The 20,900-nt window shown below is 39.8% G+C and overlaps 1 protein-coding gene across 3 annotated transcripts; it reads right to left on the bottom strand.

The window, feature by feature from the left end:
* Positions 1 to 22: 22 nt before the first annotated feature.
* tab1 (TGF-beta activated kinase 1/MAP3K7 binding protein 1) lies at positions 23 to 19,928 on the bottom strand. Of its 3 annotated transcripts, none has more exons than XM_020643660.3 (11): positions 19,780 to 19,928; positions 18,669 to 18,799; positions 17,419 to 17,572; positions 16,920 to 17,015; positions 16,079 to 16,211; positions 12,113 to 12,229; positions 10,107 to 10,218; positions 9,171 to 9,315; positions 8,520 to 8,733; positions 6,269 to 6,428; positions 23 to 3,459 (listed from the first exon to the last, which is right to left on the bottom strand). In XM_020643660.3, the coding sequence occupies exons 1-11, from the start codon at positions 19,810 to 19,812 to the stop codon at positions 3,234 to 3,236; spliced, it is 1,521 nt and encodes a 506-aa protein (XP_020499316.3). In that variant the 5' UTR covers positions 19,813 to 19,928; the 3' UTR covers positions 23 to 3,233. The 3 variants fall into 3 exon arrangements, with proteins under 3 accessions (XP_020499316.3, XP_020499326.3, XP_020499335.3); XM_020643670.3 differs by having other exon boundaries at positions 23 to 3,456; XM_020643679.3 differs by having other exon boundaries at positions 16,079 to 16,187; positions 19,780 to 19,927.
* Between the last annotated feature and the right edge of the window lie 972 nt (positions 19,929 to 20,900).

Below are 20,900 nucleotides of genomic sequence, written 5' to 3'. Positions count from 1 at the left end.
AATAAAAAAAAAAATAACAGAGGATATTTTGCATTTTTATTGTCAGGAAATTTTATTTTAAGAAATATATGTATTAATAAATTGACTTTAATCTTATTTCTTTAGAAAAACTAGAACATTTTAGAAAAACATCATATAATTGAATTGTGATAAGCATCATACCCTGAGTTGAGTGTACCATTAAATCCCTTGCTCTAGTGTCTTTTCTGTGACAAATAATGCACATCTATTTTTAAATAGATAAGTGTTCTCTGCATTAAGATTTGAGATTTTGACAACAAAAAAAAAGTTAGGTGTTAAATGTCTCAGCGTTGGAAATAAGCCAAAGTCTGTCAACATTCATGACCACAGCGGTTACATCCAGGTCCCACAGACCATCTATGACAGGAACATATAACCAACATGATTGTAAAACAACTACAGCAAGGCACTACTGTTTATCTCCCAGCACCAAGCAAAAGCATCTCAAAGAACATACAGAAACTGAGGAGCGCATATTCCATGTTTCCATCACAGGAAAAATGCTGAAATAAGTATTTCAGTGCAGTGATGCTGGCATCTCAATTCAACCTCTCATCTCTCACCTGCTTTTTCACCTCCCTTAATTTTCTTCAAGGAGCAATAAAGTTAATTGAAGCCACTTCTCAAGAACGGGGTTATGACCTCAGCAGCAGGATAACACCAATTAACTCTAAAGTGAGCAATTAGTAACATGTTTTGTGTCTGCTGTGATACCAGACGAGTCTGTGTTCCAGTGCAGCTCTGACTGGTGATGTGATGCTTTAATGGGAGGTCATTTAGCCCACGTTTATTGCTTTTTGTGTGTGTTTCTAATTACAGCCATTATTAGGCCAATTAGGGTTTCATAACAGTGTGAAGTTAATTAACTAATTAACTGAAGAGATTAACTCCTGACGTCCAACAGGAAGAGTCTATGGACATAATGGGTAGTGACACGTGCTGCTGTTGCTATGATGTTGGAAAAACACATAAATGTATTTTACCAGCCAAATGTGTAAATTCAGTTTTATGCAGACAAACTTTCAAATATAACAGCTGGATTTTTTTTCTTGGATTCCCCGATGTCAGCCTTTCATAGCAGGGAAGACACATGTAACATAATAACTCTTCCCCATTGGCTTAATACAACAGAGTACTCCCAGAGCTGGTATATTTGTGCACTTTTGGTTGAAGGATAAATGTGTTTTCTGTCTTTCTTGCCAAATGGTATTGTGAAACTATTACTAGCTAGAAGAAGCTCATATTTAGGTTACTCCAAATAAACCCTCTCAAAAAAAGTTATCCAATAGGGCATGATAAAGTGTTTTTTTTTGTCAAGGTTTGACATTTTGAATTGAAGAGCCGGAAATATTTATATCATTTATATTTCAAAGCGGATTCTGAAATCATCAGGTGATGAATAAAAAGTGATGGATTGCTATTTGCTCTAACAATCACTCAGCTCCACCTTGTAAACCGCTCCTCACTCCTCTTCACCACCATATGATTCTCTACTTAACGGGTTGTGAATACCGTCGCCTAGAGCTCCAGCCTCTGTTTTTCCCATCCATCAATGTCACTGCTGAGTTCCCCTCTTTCATTTCTCTTCATCATGTTGAAAGAGCTCGACCACGCTTCACAGTCAAGGACTCGAGCACTGAGGCGATGACGCACTTGGTTTGGGAGCAGCTTCCAGTAAGACACCTCATCCCCACACCTCATTGTCTTCTCATGCTGTAGCTTGTGTTGATCCTTGAACACCTCCAGGTTCAGCATTTCAGCTCTTTAAATCAGAGCCAATGAAAGTCACTCATCTGTCTCACATACGTAGATTTCATTATCTTCAGGCCTTGAGACTGTAGTCGAGTTTCACAGATTCTCTGGGAAGAATCGAGGTCCAGACTCACTTTGACATTAACTTTTCAAATGTGTGTTCAAAGACTAAACATGTTCGTTTTTTTTTTTTTATATTTATTTTAAATACCATGTTTGGTATGATTCAGTGGCCATTCAATGCATTCATGTTCTGTGAGTGCTTCTATTTAAACTAGTTTTCATTCCTTACTGTAGAATATGACCTCTGCACGCACAGGGGAATCAAGCGGGGTCAAGTGCAATATCTGAAGCACAGAACCTGACATTTTTTTGATTCAGTAAAAATGGCTGACAGTAACGGCATTCTAGTGGAGTATTAATCGTGCTGTAGAGATTTCTTTAAAAAAAAAAAAAATCTGGTTTTCCAATGTTTTCACAATAATTTAATTTGACTCTGTTTCAGCAACTGAAGTAAACATTTTAAGGTTATAAAGAATATTTCCAAACTGCGATTATATTAACATCTTACATTGTGAAGTCTTAAACATGCTGATAGCTTTTCTTGATTCGTCAAGGCAATACAATGTTGCTTGTTGCTCATTTTCCTTCCAAGATGAAGCAAATTATGTTGCTTTCCCTTATAATGATTTTTTTCGCCATTTGTTCAATCATAAAAAAAAGAGTCGAAATAACCTGCTTTTGTTTTCAGTTGACTAACAGACATGTTGCCTGCAAAACTAGAGCTGGTAGGAGCAGTTTTGCAAAGGGACACATCACTAGGAACAAAAGAAAACGTTATCCCCTCGCTTTCAGTACATTTTTCTTTACCATCCAACTACTAAAGTCTGCTCACTGCTGTATGTTAGGTCTCAGGCGACTTTTTCGTACATTTCTTTGCTTCCCTCAACAGGAACAATAACCTGTGGAACTGTTGAATGAACAATCTTCAATGTTTCAGACAAGAGGACGAAATGCTCAACTGTCACATGTTGTCGGTATAAAGAGAAGCCGGGAGAGCATATTGTTTCATTCAGATATATACTTTCATTTAAAAAAAACAAAAAAAACAACAACTTTCAAACCCGTCCATTCATCCCATTATAAGGCCTTACAGTGTGTTAGCATTCTCACCGCCACAAACTCTCAGGTCTGTGAGACACGTGTTTGTGGATACATTTGACATCTGACAGTAACAGCTATAATCTTGATAACATACATTATATTCACAATGACTCATGACCAGCATCTCTTACAGAAGAGTTAACCTGGTGATGTTGTTTTAGGGGATTTTCTTTGCATACTAGCTAAACTCAACATTTGGTTAATCACCCTCGTCTTTCCTCCACGCTGGCAACTTTCTGCCAGAAAACCAAGTCCATCCCTTTCAAACCTGAACCCAGCACCCTCCCTGTCCTCCTTCACTGGGGTCCCAGTCCTCCCTGGGCGCTCTGGCTGTCGCTGTGATCGCTCCCCCACAGGTGGTAAAACTGACTGAAGTCCACGTAAGGCGGGACCCGGCCCGTCTCGTCGGGCTGAGCTGCCTGGCTGCCTCTTTGTCGGAAAAGGCTCCCATCCCCTGAGCTGGAGCTGGAGCTCTGCGTCTGGGTGTTGGTGGACTGGAGGGTGGCGGTGGGGCTCTGACTGCTGGGGAGAGTGGAGGAGTAAAAGAGGCAGGAGGAGAAGGGTGGTTGGTTGGGGAGGGTGGAGGAAGAGGAGGGTGCAGGTATGAGCGTAGGGATGGATGAGGAAGACGTTTGGGCATCCAAGGAGAGGTAGGGATCCATATCATGGGTGGAGAAACATTGCAGAGAGGTGGAGAGAGGGAAGGGGCGGAGAGGAGGAGGGGTGGAGGAAAGAGAGAAGAGAGCGGTGGAGAGGGGGAGAGGAGAGAAGGGGGAAAAAGGGAGTTCAATTATAGGCTGCAGGATGTCGACGGATGGTTGGCAGCTAGCGGGATTGAACGTGCTAAAGGAGCAAAAAAAAGGAGAAGCAAGGACAGCAGAGGAGAAAAGGGGGGAAGAAAAGTATGCACATGCTGAAAACAGAAAGCAGCTGGCAGAAGCAGAGTCCTAATAATGTTGAATTGTGCTGAGCTACAGGTAGATTTAAGCAAGGTCAGGTACATTTCAAGCATGCTGTGAGAAGGTCTAAATACATTATGCTTTTTAATTAATCATACATTCAATTTACTTGAGAAAAAACGACTTGAATTGTCAAATTTGAATATCAAACCATCTTTGCAGCTTGCTGAGTGCTTTTTTGTGATTATGGGATTCTAAATGGTCTGGAAAGCACTCCGCTGAGCACAGTATCCACTCTGCCCATGACTGTGCTATTATTCATATGCACCTCTCAGAGCTGGACATGTTGTTCTCCTTCCAAAACATTATCTTTAGTACATTTCATCCTTTAAATGTTTAGAAAGAGAGAACTGCATGTAAGTTAGTGTTATCTGTGGATCTTTTGATTTATCACCTTCACTGTCACTTTAATTCAAGATTGAAAAAAAAAAAATACTTGTTAGTCAGTTATTAAAAGAAAGAAAAGGCAAATTTATATCATTATTAAGACAAACGGCATTGAAAGTATTAAGTAAATAAAAATAATTCCTACTCTCCTCCGTCTCTGAATTAAAACCTGATCCATTTATAGCCTTACGCGATCACACAAAATCACAACAAGCATTTGAAGCACATTACAGACTAACAGCTACACAGGCAGCAAAGAGGGGAAGGTACTTTGATCTTTCAAACATCAAACTTTCAACAACTGTCTTTGTTGATCTGTAACAGTTTCCTCCTCCCTTTCTCGTTCATCCTGCATCTCGTCTTCATTTTTTGATTTCTCTGTTTCATGTAAATAAAGGAAATAAGATAGCTGTTTTGGACAAATAATCATCTAAAACAATTTGAAATGAAATTTGAGGCAGACATTTTAAAAGCAGCCCCTTATTGGAGAAACTCTCATCTGCCTTTGAAAATAGCTTTCTGCAATAACATTACCACTGAAGGACATCAGATGTCATCAGACATCAGATGTCATCAGACATGAAGCGATCCAGAGGAGGCTCTGGAGAACGACACTAAATATGCAGCTTTGTTCAGGCCTACAATGATAGTTACATTATTGAAAATGCTATATGAAGCAAATTTTCGGTCAACCTGATAACAGACAAAGAGGCGGAGCTGAGGCGGACCCTTAAGTTCCTGACAAACAGCTGGGCGCCCCCGCCTGCAGTCACGTCCCTAATAATGAATAATTATTATCCTTCGTAAAATCAAACGGATGACTTATATAAAAGTTTGATTTACCGCTTCGCTTCACAAGGCCTCTCCAGAAACCCAACAAGTGACATTACCAGGTCAACATCAACATTTTATACTCTCTGTGCTCCACACTAGATGGACGAAGAACAATATACTGCAGCTGACATTGACTGACAACGGCCTCTTATTGTTGAAAAGTACAAGAATTGAGAATAACTTATTCCTGGAAAAAGCCTCTCCTCTGGGTGGAATGGGGCCAGTTTGGAGGCCTAGCGGTGGGTTAAACTAAACAAAAATGAAGGGCTCCCCACTAAAGAGTTGAACTAGGTTCACTTTTTTTGCTGCAACACAAAGTCAAACCACCGAGGCTGTGTGCTGGCCAATGAAATGTATGCAAGTGAACTTCCCTGTTTACTTTATAATGTGAATGCAGTTTATCTCCCGATCATCATGATGACAGATACAAAACTGCAACCATAGTAACTTTCAAGAGTTATATAAAAGACCATTGTTTTGTATTCTGGCTTCTCACAAGCTCTACAACGCATTAACCTGAAACTCCAACTGTACTTCCTGTCTGGACATTACTGGGCTCCTGTGTGATTTGGTTTCACAGAACACCGTTGAAAATCCAAGGAAAACAACCCACAAGAGTATTACTAATTAATAACATTAAAATGCTTCCATTATCCTTACTCTTAAGTTCAATGTTGAAATACTTTTGCAATTAGACCTCTTAATTCTTTGTCATCTGTGAAAGAAACCCTGGTTGGATACAGCACACACACTCACACAGCGGCAGAACAATAGAGAGGTGAAAACCATGCTGACACATAAATAAGCACTGCAGTGGGAGGAGGCATGGGAGTGAAAATCAAGCTGACCTAAAATAAATACAGCAAGGGAGGGATGAGGGAGTTGAAAATCTTGCTTATCTAAATTACACCCAAAATAAACCTCACAGTAGGGAGGGGAGGAGTGGATCCAAAATTAGGCTCACATAGGGAACACAACAGAAGTGGAAAAGGGAAGTTTATGAATAGAGTACACAACATCAGAGTCCCCAAAAACAAATAAAAAAGCTCAGGCATGCACAGAATATGTATGCGAAAGAGCAAAAAATCAAGCTGGTCCCAGATGAAACACAGGGTGAGGAGGGAACGAGGATAAACATAAAGCAAGCTTACCCTGGTGTGGGGGTGCCTTCCTCCTCCAGAGTGGAGGCTGTGTTAGTTCCATTGGTGAGGGTACCACTTTGAGAGGGCATGACCAGTGAGAGGGTGACACTGGTTTTACTGGTGCTCTGGCTGTTGGAGTAGGGAATTGAAACGGGATAGATACGCCCACCTGTAAGAAGGAAAGAGCAATACTTTCATTTATGTAGTGTCATCCATTTGAGGCTCTCTAAAAACACAGAGCACCTTGTTTGCAGCCTCAGCATTAAATTGGCACTTTGGGATCATGGTGAAAATTGGATTTTTTTTTTTTCTGTCTGGACTTTTGTTATTTTGGCTCTGTGAGGACTTCTGGGCTGCCCCTCTTAAAATCTTTGATTTCTGTTGTAAGGCTCCCTGCTTGGAGGTGGATAAATAGAATATTTTTTTCAAAATTCTCTTTGAAGGTCAGTCCAACACAGGTTTAAAAATATCAGAGTAGGACGGATGGATTTAAACTAATCCTCATCTGAGATACTATGCCTATAAAATGCAATAAAAACCAAATCCAACATGAATGTTTTAAATACCAATTTGATTCTAATAATTACAAGGGGTGTGAGGGTAAACTAAGAGTTTGTTTGAGTACAGTTCTCAGTTATGACGCTTCGGTTCGGTTCATTTTCGGTACAGTAAAGGGACATGATGCAGCACTTTTTTTTCTTCATTAGGAACATTTAGAACTTCCCTTTTACACATTGTCTGAAGTTCAGCATCGCCAGTTCAGACTTGTACACCTGCTCAGGTTTCTTTTTAATAACATTTTAAATTAATAAAATAAAAACTTATGCTGCATCATTCAACCAAGAGAGTCTCCAATAAATAAAAGACATGAATGAAAAAAAGTATTTTAGAATGAAATAAAATAATCAATATAGCCTATATATAAAAATATTTCTTTTAAATTGCAAACACACAAACACTGACACCTTTTGGTTTATTAAGCCAACACTTTTTTGAATGCCCTTTGAGCAAAAAATAAACCTAAAAATAGTTTAATCGCAGAACTATTAAAATTTCCCTCTGTCAATATAAGAACTTGTAAAAACAATGACACAAAACTCACATTCTATATGAATCCGCTGCAATAAAAACGCCAGTGGCATTTGTTATGGCTTTGGCCCGTTCAGAATTAGTAGCAAAAGGCTGTTTAAATGCAAAGGAGGGTTGTGTTTGCTCCACGGTCTCTTATTTCCTAGTTGCAGTGATGTTTACGTTCGCGTGGTGCCTTCTCGAGTGCTTTAATAAGTTGGACGTGTTTCCAGCGACGTACTCGATGTCCGCTGAACAACGTCGGCACATTACTCTCGCCTTGTCAATGTGTCTTTGTCTAATATTGCATTTAACTTGAAATCGAAATGTTCCCACACAGGAGACTTCGAAGATAGCGGGGGATCTTCCAGCTCGAGCTGCTTATTTGTTGTGGATGCCGTGACGCTTGCCGTCTGTGGTGTGCTCCCGCTCTGCGTGCAGACCGGACCGAAAGCCCTGTACCAAAACGGTCCCAAGTACGTGTACCTTTACATTCTACTGCTCTCATCCAGGACTTCCTGAACATTGCTTAAACCTGTGTAACTTGGTGTTGCATAAATAAAGTAAATATTATTATCATTATTAAAGTATATACATGACATTAATGGAGCCCTGAAGTCCCAAAAAGTGAAATGATTAAAATACTGCAGGTCTTATATATATATATATATACAGCTGATTAGCTTTCAGTAATTTGATGCCTATTTCCTTGACTGGTTTACAGTCAAGTTCAAGTTTTTTGCAAATTAATAATTCATCTCCTGACACCAAATATAAAGTAGTTAAGTTTCAAATAAAAAAAGCTTTTACTAGTCTCCCTTTTTTAAATGAATAAAGCAGTTGGTTTCATCCTGGACACCTGGATCTTTTGTCTCTAGGTTGTTTATAAAATTGAGTTTCTTTTTTAGGACTTCCATCTTTGCCTCTTACTTGTGGAATACTGAACAGTCACTTTCTCATGTCTCTCGACTATTATTTGAGTTGGTCTATAAAGGTTTGGAGCGCTGAATATGGAGTTTAAAGTTGTCTCACTGTCTTGAGTGAATCTGTCTCACACATTCTAACATGCTTCTTAACCTTAAAAAGTGTTCTGAAACACTTTTTTAAATGTGGAAAGTTTGATGGTGTGGCTCGTGTGGAGGTCGGCATGTTTTCCTAAAATCTAAAAGAAACCCAGAACGCTCTGTCCTACCCTGTGTAGGTGTTAGCGCGCCCTCAGCCAGCGGATAGTTGAGCGTGCGGATGAGCAGGGTCATGTCCTCGTGTCGGGAACAGTAAGTCGCCCTCTGACGGCCAGATACGTAAACGTCGTGGTGAAGCCGTTTGACACGCTCCACCACCGACTGAGCTGCTGCCTCCAGACTGGTCTGCTGGGCCAGTTCTGCTGCTACCATGGCAACTATTTCCTAATATGGAGGGGAGAGGAGAATAGGAGTCAGAGATGGAAACATTTTATGGATTACAGAAGATGATGACGAGGAAAGGACAGAAAAATGATAAGAGCCGACAAATTGATGGGAAGAAACTTGAATTGGAGGGAAAAAAGGGGCAAGCAATACTTACTGAAAAATCAAATTAGTAAGATGACCTTAACACAAAGGAGGTAAGAGGTTGTTTGGGTACACTGACATGATACAAGGCAATGGGTGGGAAGATAGGAAAAGGACAGAAAAGGAAAACAACTAAGTGGGCTTAGACGAAAGAAAGAAAGATGAAAGGTGTGGTTTGAGGAGGTGGCTGAAAATGAGGAAGAGAACCAATAATGCAGAGAGTAAACAAAAAAAATAAAACGATAAAAAAGTGAAGGGAAAGTGGTTTTGGTCGTCTGGATGAATCTGCTAACCTGATTAGCTTGTTCGGCTCCATGGGCAGACTCAAGGGCATTGATGAGACCCTCTGACAGCAGCAACAAGAAGCCCGTCACGCTGTCCAAAGGCTGGCTGCCATGAATCTCCGGCTCTGAAATGATTGGCCTCGTCTTGGCCGCACTGATGGTGGAGGAGGACAGGAAAAGATCGATACGTTAGCAGACGCATTATCAAAGAGAGAGGAGGAGGATAAAAAGCAAAGACAGAAGGGAGGATGAGAAGTAAAAAAGAGAGAGGAGGAGGAGGAGGAACTGAGGCAAAACTAAACACATAAATGCATCTGGACTAAACACAATAACGCAGGCTAACCTCATAGATCCAAAGAATCATTTACATGTGGCCCGCATCAAATTTACTGCACTCTTTTTGACGGCACTAAGGATGAAAATTCTGCAAAGATTCCTTTGTGTGTTTTATTGAGGATTACAATCAGAATGACTTGTAGATATCTGAGACTGATTTGCTCGGCCTGGTCTGCAGACAGGAGCAGGAAATGAGACGTGTGTGAGAGAGCGAGAGAGGGGACCCCAGGATCATGGAATTTCAAGAAGTTGAGCTGTGGTGAAAGAGGGGCTGGAGCAGAGTCTGATCTGATAACACAGAAAATTATGTGGAAACATTGCCTCCACTGTAAAGGTCCCAGTGGAACAGATTTTGACATCTGCTCTGTCTTTTTCATCATAACAATACATTTAAATGAAATAGTTGTGGCACTAAAACAGACGGATGGAAATCAAGTTCTTCTGAAGAATCTGGATTTTTTCTTTTTTTTTAAACTAAAGTTTGAGAAGAAATGTGTTCGTAATGTGTAACTGTTGCTTATAAAGATCAGATATCAGGTGGATGTATGGCAAACAGTGTAAATGACATGAACATGAAAGAAAAGGCTAAACAAGTCTTTAAGTCTTCACCTGAGTAAGTCGATGTCATTGTAGTTGAACTTGACCCTGTAGTCTCCTAGTCTCCTTGTGCTGCTCTGACCAGCGATCTGTCCCGCCTGCTTCACCCGGGCTGAATCCACGCCTGTTTTAGAGGCAGACAGGGAGGACAGAGGAAGGAGCTTAAATCAAATTGCAGTATGATGATATTCAGAGGGAATGTGGGGGGAGGAGCAGGAGATTTTTGTATGAGGAAGGAGAGGATAAAGCAATAAGACAAGAGCAATCAGTAGAGGCAGGGGATGGGAGTGGGAGGGTGGGAATGGGATGTATGAAAATATGAGGGGAGAGGTCACCTTGAGCTGGGTTAATGGAATGACTGCTATTTCATTGAAATCATTGGGAGAAGGGGCCTGAACAACAGAACAATTATGAGACTCCCTGAGAGGAGCAGCAAGAGAACAAAGAGAGACAGAGAGCTCTGCCTCCTCTTCTTATTGTGTGGTGTGAAATGATGCTAAACAATGCAGCTAATTCTCTGTTATATTCATTACAGGTGCCAGGCTGCACCCAATGCCTCTCCTGCAAAGCTAATCACAATGTCTGTATTTCCTGCTACATACACGACACCTCGGTATGGACCATTAGCTGTCCACCGTGAATGGATGGCTGCATGTGTATCAATAACAGCTGGGCTTCGCTAATGGCTGTGTCTCTATGTGCCTGTGTATCCTGCTCAAAACACAAGGAATTTAATTTATGTCTGAAGCAACACATGCTGCTGTGCTTATTCGATACCAACGTGATCAAGATACTGTCTATTCATCTCTCATAACCACATATTTTGTTTTACAGTAAATAAAAACTGAAATAAAAGGTCAAACAAATTTCAAAAAGCTTTTTTCAGACCTTGTTCTAAACCTATCATTGTAGCTAGAACCTGCACGATGTGAGAAAAATGTGCAATGACATTAAAAAGTGTGATACATCATCCAAAAAATAAAGTTCCATCGCCATAACTCATACTTGCTTTTTCCATCTGTTGTTTTACACACATTAAACACACTGAGAATATTATCAGGCCCAGTTGTTCCATCAATACTTGATGGTAAGAGCATATTGCAGTTATTGATAACTCTAACTTCCTTCCAGAATACGCAAACATTATTTTGTTGGAGCTTTTTGGCCATGGAGTTTGCCCTCATGGCCTACTCATTCCTTTTAATAAACTGTAAAGCATATTTTAAATCTGGCGTTTGAATGTTTTTTTTTTGTGTTCAAACTCTGGGCCATGCCAAGCTCCTCCGCATGATCCCAGTTTTCCATGGAATCAACAGAGTTCAGACACATATTCATCCATCGTGCCCTGACAATATGGTTTTAATACTTTTTGGGAGAGCGGTTTACTGCTTTTACTTAAGACATTTTAAAATGTTATCAAACATCAAACATGAACGATCATTGTGTTTTTGATTCTCGCCGTTTGTGTTGTCACAGAAAATAGCATCAAGTGGTTCCTCAGTATAACTTAAGGTCCTATCAATCTGAGTTGTAATAGCAGCGATCGCCTTCTGTTAGCCTTGATAAAAATCATTATTGACAGAATTAATTTCATATAGGTCCTGTTTAGTGAGAAATGTCTCTTGTATGCATAAGATATCAGCCTTTTCCAGGAGCTGTCAATAACAGTGTGTCAGAAAAGCATTGCATTCTTTACTGCTCTTTAACTTTAAATGGAGCTGAGACTTGAAGATACTTAAAGTTAGGACGAAGAACTTGAACTCAGGTACATGATTATTGATTTAATAAAAGTGGTTAGTAAGGTGACTTTCTCAAACTTTCGTACAATCAGAAATGTTTTATGATAGCAGTGGAGTCACCCTCTGCTTGCTGTATGAAGGTTTGCGTGTTTAAGGCACCACCACCACAAAGCTACGTCCACTACTTATACACAGCCTATTACAGAAGGTTTATCTATCTTTCTTCCGTTTCTGTCGTCCATGTTTGTAAATGTCTGCCTATCCATCTGTGTGTCTCACCTAGCGCAGCCAGTCTCTGCAGCTCGTCTTCATTGTCAGTGCTGTGAGGTCGTCCGATCTGGAGAACCTGGTTCTGCCCGTCGCTGCTAGACTTACACAGCAGTGCACGGTTGGTACCTGGAGACCCACACAAACACAAGCATTATATTACTTTAATAAAAAACATGATAAATGTAGTCAGGTTGATAAGTTCCATTGTGGTATTACACTTAAACCATTCTCTAATTATATACAATACAAAATAGCACATTTCCGTCTCCTCATTCTTATATTTATAATGATCTGAGGTATGTGACCCATATACTGTACAAAGGCTACAGTCCTAGTTGATCTGGTTGCGGGTTTGACTCCCGATCCTGACGCTGTTTGGTTCATGTCATCCTCACCTCTCTCTCCCTACATTTCACTCAGACACAGGTCTGCTCGTACAAATACCACGCTCGGGGTTCATGATATTGACAACACACTCAGCTGGAGGAGCCATGCTGGGAGTCTCTGCTCTAGACTGCAGATGTACTTCTTATGCAGACTGAGAGTCTCTGGAGTTCAGCAGAAAATCATGTTTTACATTGCTGTTTTTGAAAGCATTATTAGATACGGGATAACAGCGTGGTATAGTCGCTTGTCTGTTCAGCTGAAACCACAGATAACTCGTCTTGTGCAGAGTACTATGAAGTTCATGCTCCACACACTGTATGAGCAGTCTGTTGTAAGTCAGGCACAGAAAACAGTGTCTGATCTGACCCACATTCTTCACTCTTTCAGCTTTCATCCTCTGGGAGAAGATTCAGCGTTCATCAGACCAGACTGAACTGCTATAAACATTCATTTTTGCTGATGTCCATTCATATTCTGAATAACAGGTAATGTAAGATATGTCAAGGGGCGCTGCGATATGCCACTGCTGTGAGAAGTATTATCTCTATTTATGGGGGGGGTTTTTTATAAGTGAGTCCAAAGCAATGCAGTACATCTTATTTATAATAATATTATCCTGTCTTTCTGTATCTGTCCTATCCCATAAGGGCCAGAGCAAAAGAAAATTAATCTACCTGACAGACTCCTAAAGATGACCAAATCTGTACAACCAGTGCTCTAACTGAGACTACACACAGAATACTTCCACAGGCGACGCTTTAATCCACACAAGATTATCACCGTTGTTTTTAAATCGAGTTTATAATGTTAAGATATTTACAGCTATCTGGTGAAATATTATATGGTGTCAAATTCCTGTTATGTTCCAATTCATTACTTCTTGTATATTACCCATTTTCTAAATGTGATCTTTTCCGACGGCCTTAATGGCCTAGATGTGAGGCCAGCCAATCGTTTAAACTTCAGGTTTTGCAAAAAAAATGAGTTAAGATTACAAGTTTCAAGATAAAGTGTTATGCTTTCTATTAAAAAATGACGCGACGACTCAAAGCTCCAAATAACACGCATCTGTCACTCAAAACTACGTGAGAGTAAAGACAAAAGCTGTGTTTTTAAAGTCCTCTCAGAACCACCTTCTTAAGTTCTGTTAATACCTGGAGCTATGAGAGCTGCTGGTCTAATATTTCAAGAGACCCTTCAATTAACCTCACTGTAATGAAATTGCATGCAGGGACCCATATCCTCTCTGTGGGCCCTGAACTTCAGCTTGAGAAACCATGTGTGTTTATCAGGAAGTTAATTGTTTTTCTAAAGTCCAGGGATGAATCCTTTGGTCACTAAATACTCTATAACCCTTCTGGTATACTTGGTGATGTTCCTATGTGCAAAGTTGTTACATATGTGACAGGAAAAGCTCATCATGTCTGTTTTGTATGCCTTTGAATCCCCCTCACACAAACACGTGTGCAGACACACCTACTCCCAGCATATCACATTATGGGTCATACGACCTTAACTGTCAAATATATTTCACATCAAACCCACAGCTGGGAGCACATTTACTCTAATGTTTAAACCACCATGGGATTCATGGCTTGTCAAATTTAAACTCTTGACCCCATCACAATCGACCAATAAGGAAAAAGTTCTCCTTTCCACTTTGCTACTGTCTGCCCCATTTTCTACTGTGTGCCTAGTTCTGCAAGACAAAAGAAAAGGAAATCCCAGTGAGAGGGAGAATGGCTTTTTTCCTTGGCCTGCAAAAAATCCAAAATGCAAAACAAGAGAGTTTGAACCCAACTGCAACCTTGCCAGAGATCCGTGATTAAATCACAGAGAATTAAGAATGAAAAAACCCCATAAAAGCAGCTGGGGTCTGAATTTAAAAAAATGAGATTATTCCTCAAGAGAAAGTGTCCTTAAAAATGATTTCTGACATGTTCAGGAATACTTGATGTTGACAAAACCATTCAAGTAGCGTTTCACTACTTGAACACCTAAGCATGCGTCGTTTTAGGCTACAATATTTCAGCTCAGTTAGTGCTGCATGTGTAACTGAGCTGTGGGGGTTTGCCAAAATAAATCTACTTAGTAAGATAATAACAAATGGTAGACAGATGTAAAGCTTCTCAAGCCTTGGCTTCAGCTTTAATCAACAAACACACAAATGAGCACACCGAGTGCTGGAAGTACTTTGACAAAGACAGATGACGATAATGTGCAGTGCAACATCAGTGGTGTTAAACTTGGATATCATAGAAGTTCTATTTGGATACTTGACCACATCAACTTAAAGCACAAGAAGAAACCGGCAGAGAACCATACAGGCAGATGGCGCTTTCTCGAGCCGTAACATAAGCCTCCATCACTGCGAACAATAGTGAAGAAAGTGGAAAAGATGAACAAGGAAGGCGCAGCAGAGTGGGGGCTAAACACTTGTCATTTTATCTAGAACTGGGATTTGATGACGAGCTGCACACCTAGTATACCATCTCAAGTTGATGAGAGTACTTGAATATTGAGATTACAGTAAATGCCCATCCCTACTTTCCATAAGATTGCTGTGGTGTGTTTCCCACAGTTAAGGATCCTAAAAAATACTGTGCTGGTTGATGTAGTAAAAAATTGATGAAAAATGCTTCTTCGTTTTCTCTCGCTTAACACGTAAAAAAAAAAAAAACAATCACACATATTAATACACGAACATACACGCTCAGAACAAGATCATGCTACAGCCTCTGCAGGGATTCAAAAACAGTGACCTGCATTGTAGGTTATGTTTCAAATTAAAAGAGTCAATATGATTCCAACATCTGTCTCAGCGCCAAAGAAATCAGAACCTGTGGGAAAATATTTCTGGTTCTGTGTAAAAATAAACTCTCTGCACCCTACGTAAAGGAAAGAGTCTCAACTTGTGTGGGTGGCCTGCAGAGATTGGTTTGGGTTCTTAAAATCGATGGCAAATCAATGTTGTTTTTGCATTTTTGGAATCCTTTCCATGGTTGACAACGTCTGTATCTACATAATGTCCATGCATTTGTGTTATTAAGATGACCAAAATATATATCTGTAATCATTTGCTTGAAAACACTTCAAACACAAGACAAGGAAAAGCACTGCTGTGAAACTTAACTAAATGTCTGCAGCAAAACATCAGGGATAATCTGCCTTGCAAACTCTGCCCCAACATTTCCTGAACCAACCACTGAAGTCTGACCCTGTACCAGAGATGTTTCTTTTGACTTTGTGCTTCAAGGAAACAAATTGCTTCCAGTTTCCTCCAATTGTAACACAAGTTTAGTGACTGACGCAGATCTTCAAAGAGTGAAAAGCTCTCAACCCAAACCTGTTAAAGCCTGACATCTACTGGTGTGGAGCAGGTTCTTGAAATGTCTTTGTTATTGTCTGATTTCAAGCGCTACTCCAAAGAATAAAAGTACGGTAAGACTACAGATAACTATTTCCTTCTAATGTTAACTTGATATTAATAATTCTGTACTATTAGTAAATAGAAGTGTGTGTGTGTGTGTGTGTGTGTGTGTGTGTGTGTGTGTGTGTGTGTGTGTGTGTGAGAGAGAGATTCCATACCAACATTAGCAATATACAGCTTGTTATTGAGGATCAAAGCCACCACAGCCGTGGCTCCTCCTGAGACTTCCTGCTCCAGCTCCTTCAGGCGTTCCTGGACCTTCTGACTCTGAGAGTGATGGAATGACACATTCTGATGAGCCGAGAGGAGAAAGGAAAAGAGAAGAAAGGAGAGGAGGAAAGAAGCATAGAGAATTAGAATTGATGAAGAGGATGTTGTGAGTTTGAGAAAGAAGGGAGGGAGGAAAGAATAGCACATAGCAGAATAAAAGAGGAAATTAGATGAATGATGAAATAGGAGGTGCGAAATAAAGGAAGTGAAGTGGAGGAGGGAGGAGGAGAACAAGCAAGAGGTGAGATGAAAAAGGATAAGAGATGAGTAGGAGCAGGAGATAGGAAGAGAGCATGAAAGAGAGATAAAGACAAGAATATTAGAAAAGAGATTATAATCTCAAGGATGTTCTTGATGAACTACTATCTCAAGCAACGAACAGCATTTAACAAAAATGCCCACACCAGCAAACTGATCAGGATATAACTCCATGTGAAGTAGAGAAGAGGAGAAAAGGAGGGGGGGGGGGCACACTAGCAGAGCAGGGAGAGCTGATTTCAGAGGAGTACTGAGACCGGCTTACCTAATGAAAATAGGCTGATGAGCCCAATTAGACACATAAAAAGCTCATTCTCCAATGGATGAGCATTAATTCACACTAATGCCCAAATCTGTGGTTTCTATGGAAACCGACAGAGAATTCTTCTTCTCGAATTTCAGCCTAATGTGTCACTAGTGTGTGCGTGTGTGTGTGTGTGTGTGTGTGTGTGCGTGTGTGTGTGTTTGTACCTCATTGTGTGGTAGAAGGTAGTTGGATAGGTGAGCTTTCTCAGCCAGAGCATCATCTATGGTCTTAAAGTAGCTCTTCTCCACCACATCAAAGGCCTATACAAAAACAGGAAAAAGACAAGTATCTGGATGAAAAATGTTGGAAATGATCAATGTTTTAATGTAGATTTAAAGCTCAGAAGATTGTAGAAATGCACGCCAGATAATCTACAGCACGCAGGTTGCTATAGCATTGTGAGCAAAGTCCACTCACAATACATTATCCTGCTTATTACACAGTACTTACTACTACTATAAACGTATCACTTGAATTAAAAAGTTTTCCTTTATAAAAATAGAGATCATTTCATGCCTAACTGGAGCATAACAATACACGAGAGTACAACAAGTAAAGTGTTTGACCATCAACCCTTAGGCGGTGAGAAGACAGACGCTTCTCAAATAACAGAGATCTGTTTGTTATCTGATCTTTCTCGTGAACACACAAACAAACACACACCTGTGTGAGGATCCTGCGGACATCGTTGTCAGTGTGACTGGAGTTGAGCTGTCCTAGCAGCAGTTCAGCTGTCAGACACTGGGAGGCGAAACTGGCCACTCTGCTGCCATCATAACCGTTAAAAACCCCGTACAGGAAACAGCCATCCTCGCCTCTGATTGGTGGAAAGAGAACAAAACAAACATACGGCTTCTGTTTTACTTCTATACCATGACAGTATTGAAAATAGCATCTTCACGTAAAACTATACAGATTTGAGTTTGTTTTGTGTACTTAGAAGGTAATATCACAGTTTTTCTTTAACTAGGTAATTTTCACAACTTCAGTCAGTCACTTTAAATGTTAAACTGTGAATTCTTAACGTCACTGACTACTCTATTTTTACTTCATTTAACTCCTCCTTTTACGTTACATGTAGAAACATGACTCTGTGCGTCTGTCAACAAACATTAGAAACTACAAAAAAGTTATGTTTATTAACCAATGTTTGGGAAAAGGGGATTTATTTACACATGATCAGGGGCACGTTTCTGAAAGAAGGTTCAACAAACCCTCAGTCTAACCCTGAGCTCTGAGTTGATTCACTCTAAACGGTTTCCATTTACTGATTTTTCCTAAATGGTTATGATTTACGAAACGGTTACACGCGTACACGTGCACACCCCTAGTTACCATAGTAACTGACTCAGAGCTAAAGTAACCTAACCCTCTGAAACCGGCTGGAGTTACCCCTCTTTCTCGGGTTTGAATGACTTCCTCTTCTGAAACGGAATACCCAGAGTTTCCCTCATTTCAGGGTTAACTGACTCAAGAGTTTACACTAAACCTTCTTTCAGAGTCTTCGCTTAGCCCCAGGTAAGCAAAGACATGCAGTCACTAAAAGAACCTGTTGAACCTGTAGAGCACATTGCTCTGATTGTGCTTGCTGAAGACTCTCATGTCCAGAAATCAAAGCTTTCACTGAGGGTTTAATGTATTCTCAGAGGTGTAAATGTACATCACATGATGTAGACAATTCATTTGAACCTCTGACAGAGGATGTACTAAAATGAAGTACTACTATATCAAATAAAGGAATGAATGGAAGGGTTTTAAGTCCTGTGTTAGGAAGAAGCTGTCCTGCTTAAGTTTCAAAGACAAGCCTGACACCTTTTTAACTGTTATTATCACACAAGGTTCAACTTTAATTCTTATTTTCTTAGTCATTTCTTTTCATTTCACGCCAAGTTTTTGTATTTCCAGCGTCTCACCTAAAACCAAGATGTCCGTCCTCATTGGTGTGGCTTTGAGTTCCTTTACCGTCAGGCCCGTAAACACAGTTTGGTGCTGTGCCCACCCCACACATCTGACACAGAGGCAGGTCATCTGTCCAGCTCTGATGCTGTAAAGATACAGAAGATGATCTAAATAAATTGATTATTACACTGAATGATGTATGTGGAAACTACTAGTGGATTCCCCTGCATTTTTACATTTAATTACTTTAATGATTTAGAAAGATTAGATATCATGGACACACAACGAAAATCGAAGAACTAACATGTAAAATAAAATGTCCCTTAATAATTGAGTGTAAAATAAATGGGAAGATCAACACCAGCAGTTTTCACAGGTTAAATAAATGCAATCTATTTATCTGCATGCAAAAAAGAAAGTGTTTCTTGTGCACAAAAATAACATTTTCCGTGTTAACAAATTGCTTTTCTAACCTAAAAACAAACACACTTTCTTTTGTTTTGGTGGACACTTACTTTTGTACACTTGATTAAATCTAACTTTCTCCTAATGTGGGTTGTGAGGTAATAATAACAAATATTCACTGACAGCTTTAAGGTGCTGTAAAACTGACAAAACAAAACTGAATGCGGTAAAAAAAAAAAAAAAGGAAAGCCAGGGGTTTTCTAGACATCATAACTAACAGGAAACACCTTAAATAAAATAAAAACATTGTAACTATGTGAAGCCCACTACGTGAACATCAATACAAAACAGCTATAAAACCGAATCTGAGCCTTAGTTAAGCTGCACATTCTGGGTGAGGCCTGTTTTTGTTAATTCAAAGTGTACACAGGAGACACAGTTACCTCTTCCTGTTGTGAATAACATTAACTAACACTAATAAATAACATTATCTTCAGATGAAGTTTGGGCAGCTAGCTAAGCTATAAGTAAGCCGATAACAAACTCCAGCTGTATTAACTAGCATTAGCATCACTGAATGAAACGAAGCAACCCAGAACGAAGTAAAAACAAACAATGACGAACACGGGCAGGTAAAGGACACAAACGCGCGTCTCAAGACTGGCGCGACAAGGACTTTACAAGGTCATGAGAGCGATAAAAGCTGATTTTTCCACTCACGCTCTGCATCAAATTCTTACGCTGGGCCGCCATGGTGGACGGTGCTCCGTTGCGTTCACGGGTTCGTGGGAAAAGTCGGAGTTCGAAGTGTGCAGGTGAGGCGATCACTTTCACATTGTTGCATTCGTAAGTAGATTCGCTTGAACATATTGCGCTTTCATTACAATATGCTTACTTTTTTTTTAATTCAGTTGCCATTTTTGCTGAGTATATTTCAAGAAAGATGTGACCACAACCTAAGATAAACTTTATAGTTTTGGAGAGTAGGCTACACCGAAGCAGTAAAACAAAAAGGCCGAGTCAATCTTCATTTGAATATTGTGGGCCCTCTCTCCTCGCTTCATGCCTTGAGAAGTTGTTTTTTTATTTACATTTGCAAATCTTTAAAACTTAACAACATTTAAGGCAACGTCCTCATAGCCTAACTTCATTCAACTCGTGAGATTTTATTCGTGTTTAGCCGGATTATAAGTGTCCTCCTCAAGAGCAATCCAAAACACTCATTTTTTAATTTATTTTGATTAGGGTATAAAACAAAAGGGAAATCTACTCAAAACAATAATCCTTGATGTTGCTGTGCAGAATTCCCTCGACAATATCGCCACCTTATGGTTAGATTTAGAACTACAATGCTTTTGTTGATGACTGTTGTATTTTGAGTACTGATATCTTCCACACATTAAACGTTTTTTAACGCAACATTTTTTTGCACTACATTGGACTATAATTAAAGCAATTGAGTATATAACGCTTTGTAAAAGGGTCTATTTTAATACCTATTCAGTGAAGAAAGTAGAGTATTCTTGAGTCAGTCTGTAACAAAAAATAGCTTCAATTTCTTTAAATGAATACATTAAAAGTTATAATTTTATCAAATCAAATTTGAGTTGCAACTGAGTCAAGATTCTGAACGCTGTCTGTGTGCCGCAGGTTATTATTAATAGTGGACCAAAAACATTTTAAATAGGCTTACATCTGTACTGTGTGTGTGAGTTAGGAACTCTTGGTAAACATAGATTTTCTGTAAGGTTTATTGCCTTTGATACAGTAGGTGATCAATCCTTTTGTTAGAAGAGTCAACCACAACGAGTGGCTAGTTCAGCCTAGTGACCCAAAGGTTT

The sequence above is a fragment of the Labrus bergylta genome, chromosome 1 (assembly GCF_963930695.1).
Source record: "Labrus bergylta chromosome 1, fLabBer1.1, whole genome shotgun sequence".
Lineage (NCBI taxonomy): Eukaryota > Metazoa > Chordata > Actinopteri > Labriformes > Labridae > Labrus > Labrus bergylta.
Note: the sequence above shows the minus strand (reverse complement) of the source record. Positions and strands in the feature narration are given on the sequence as shown.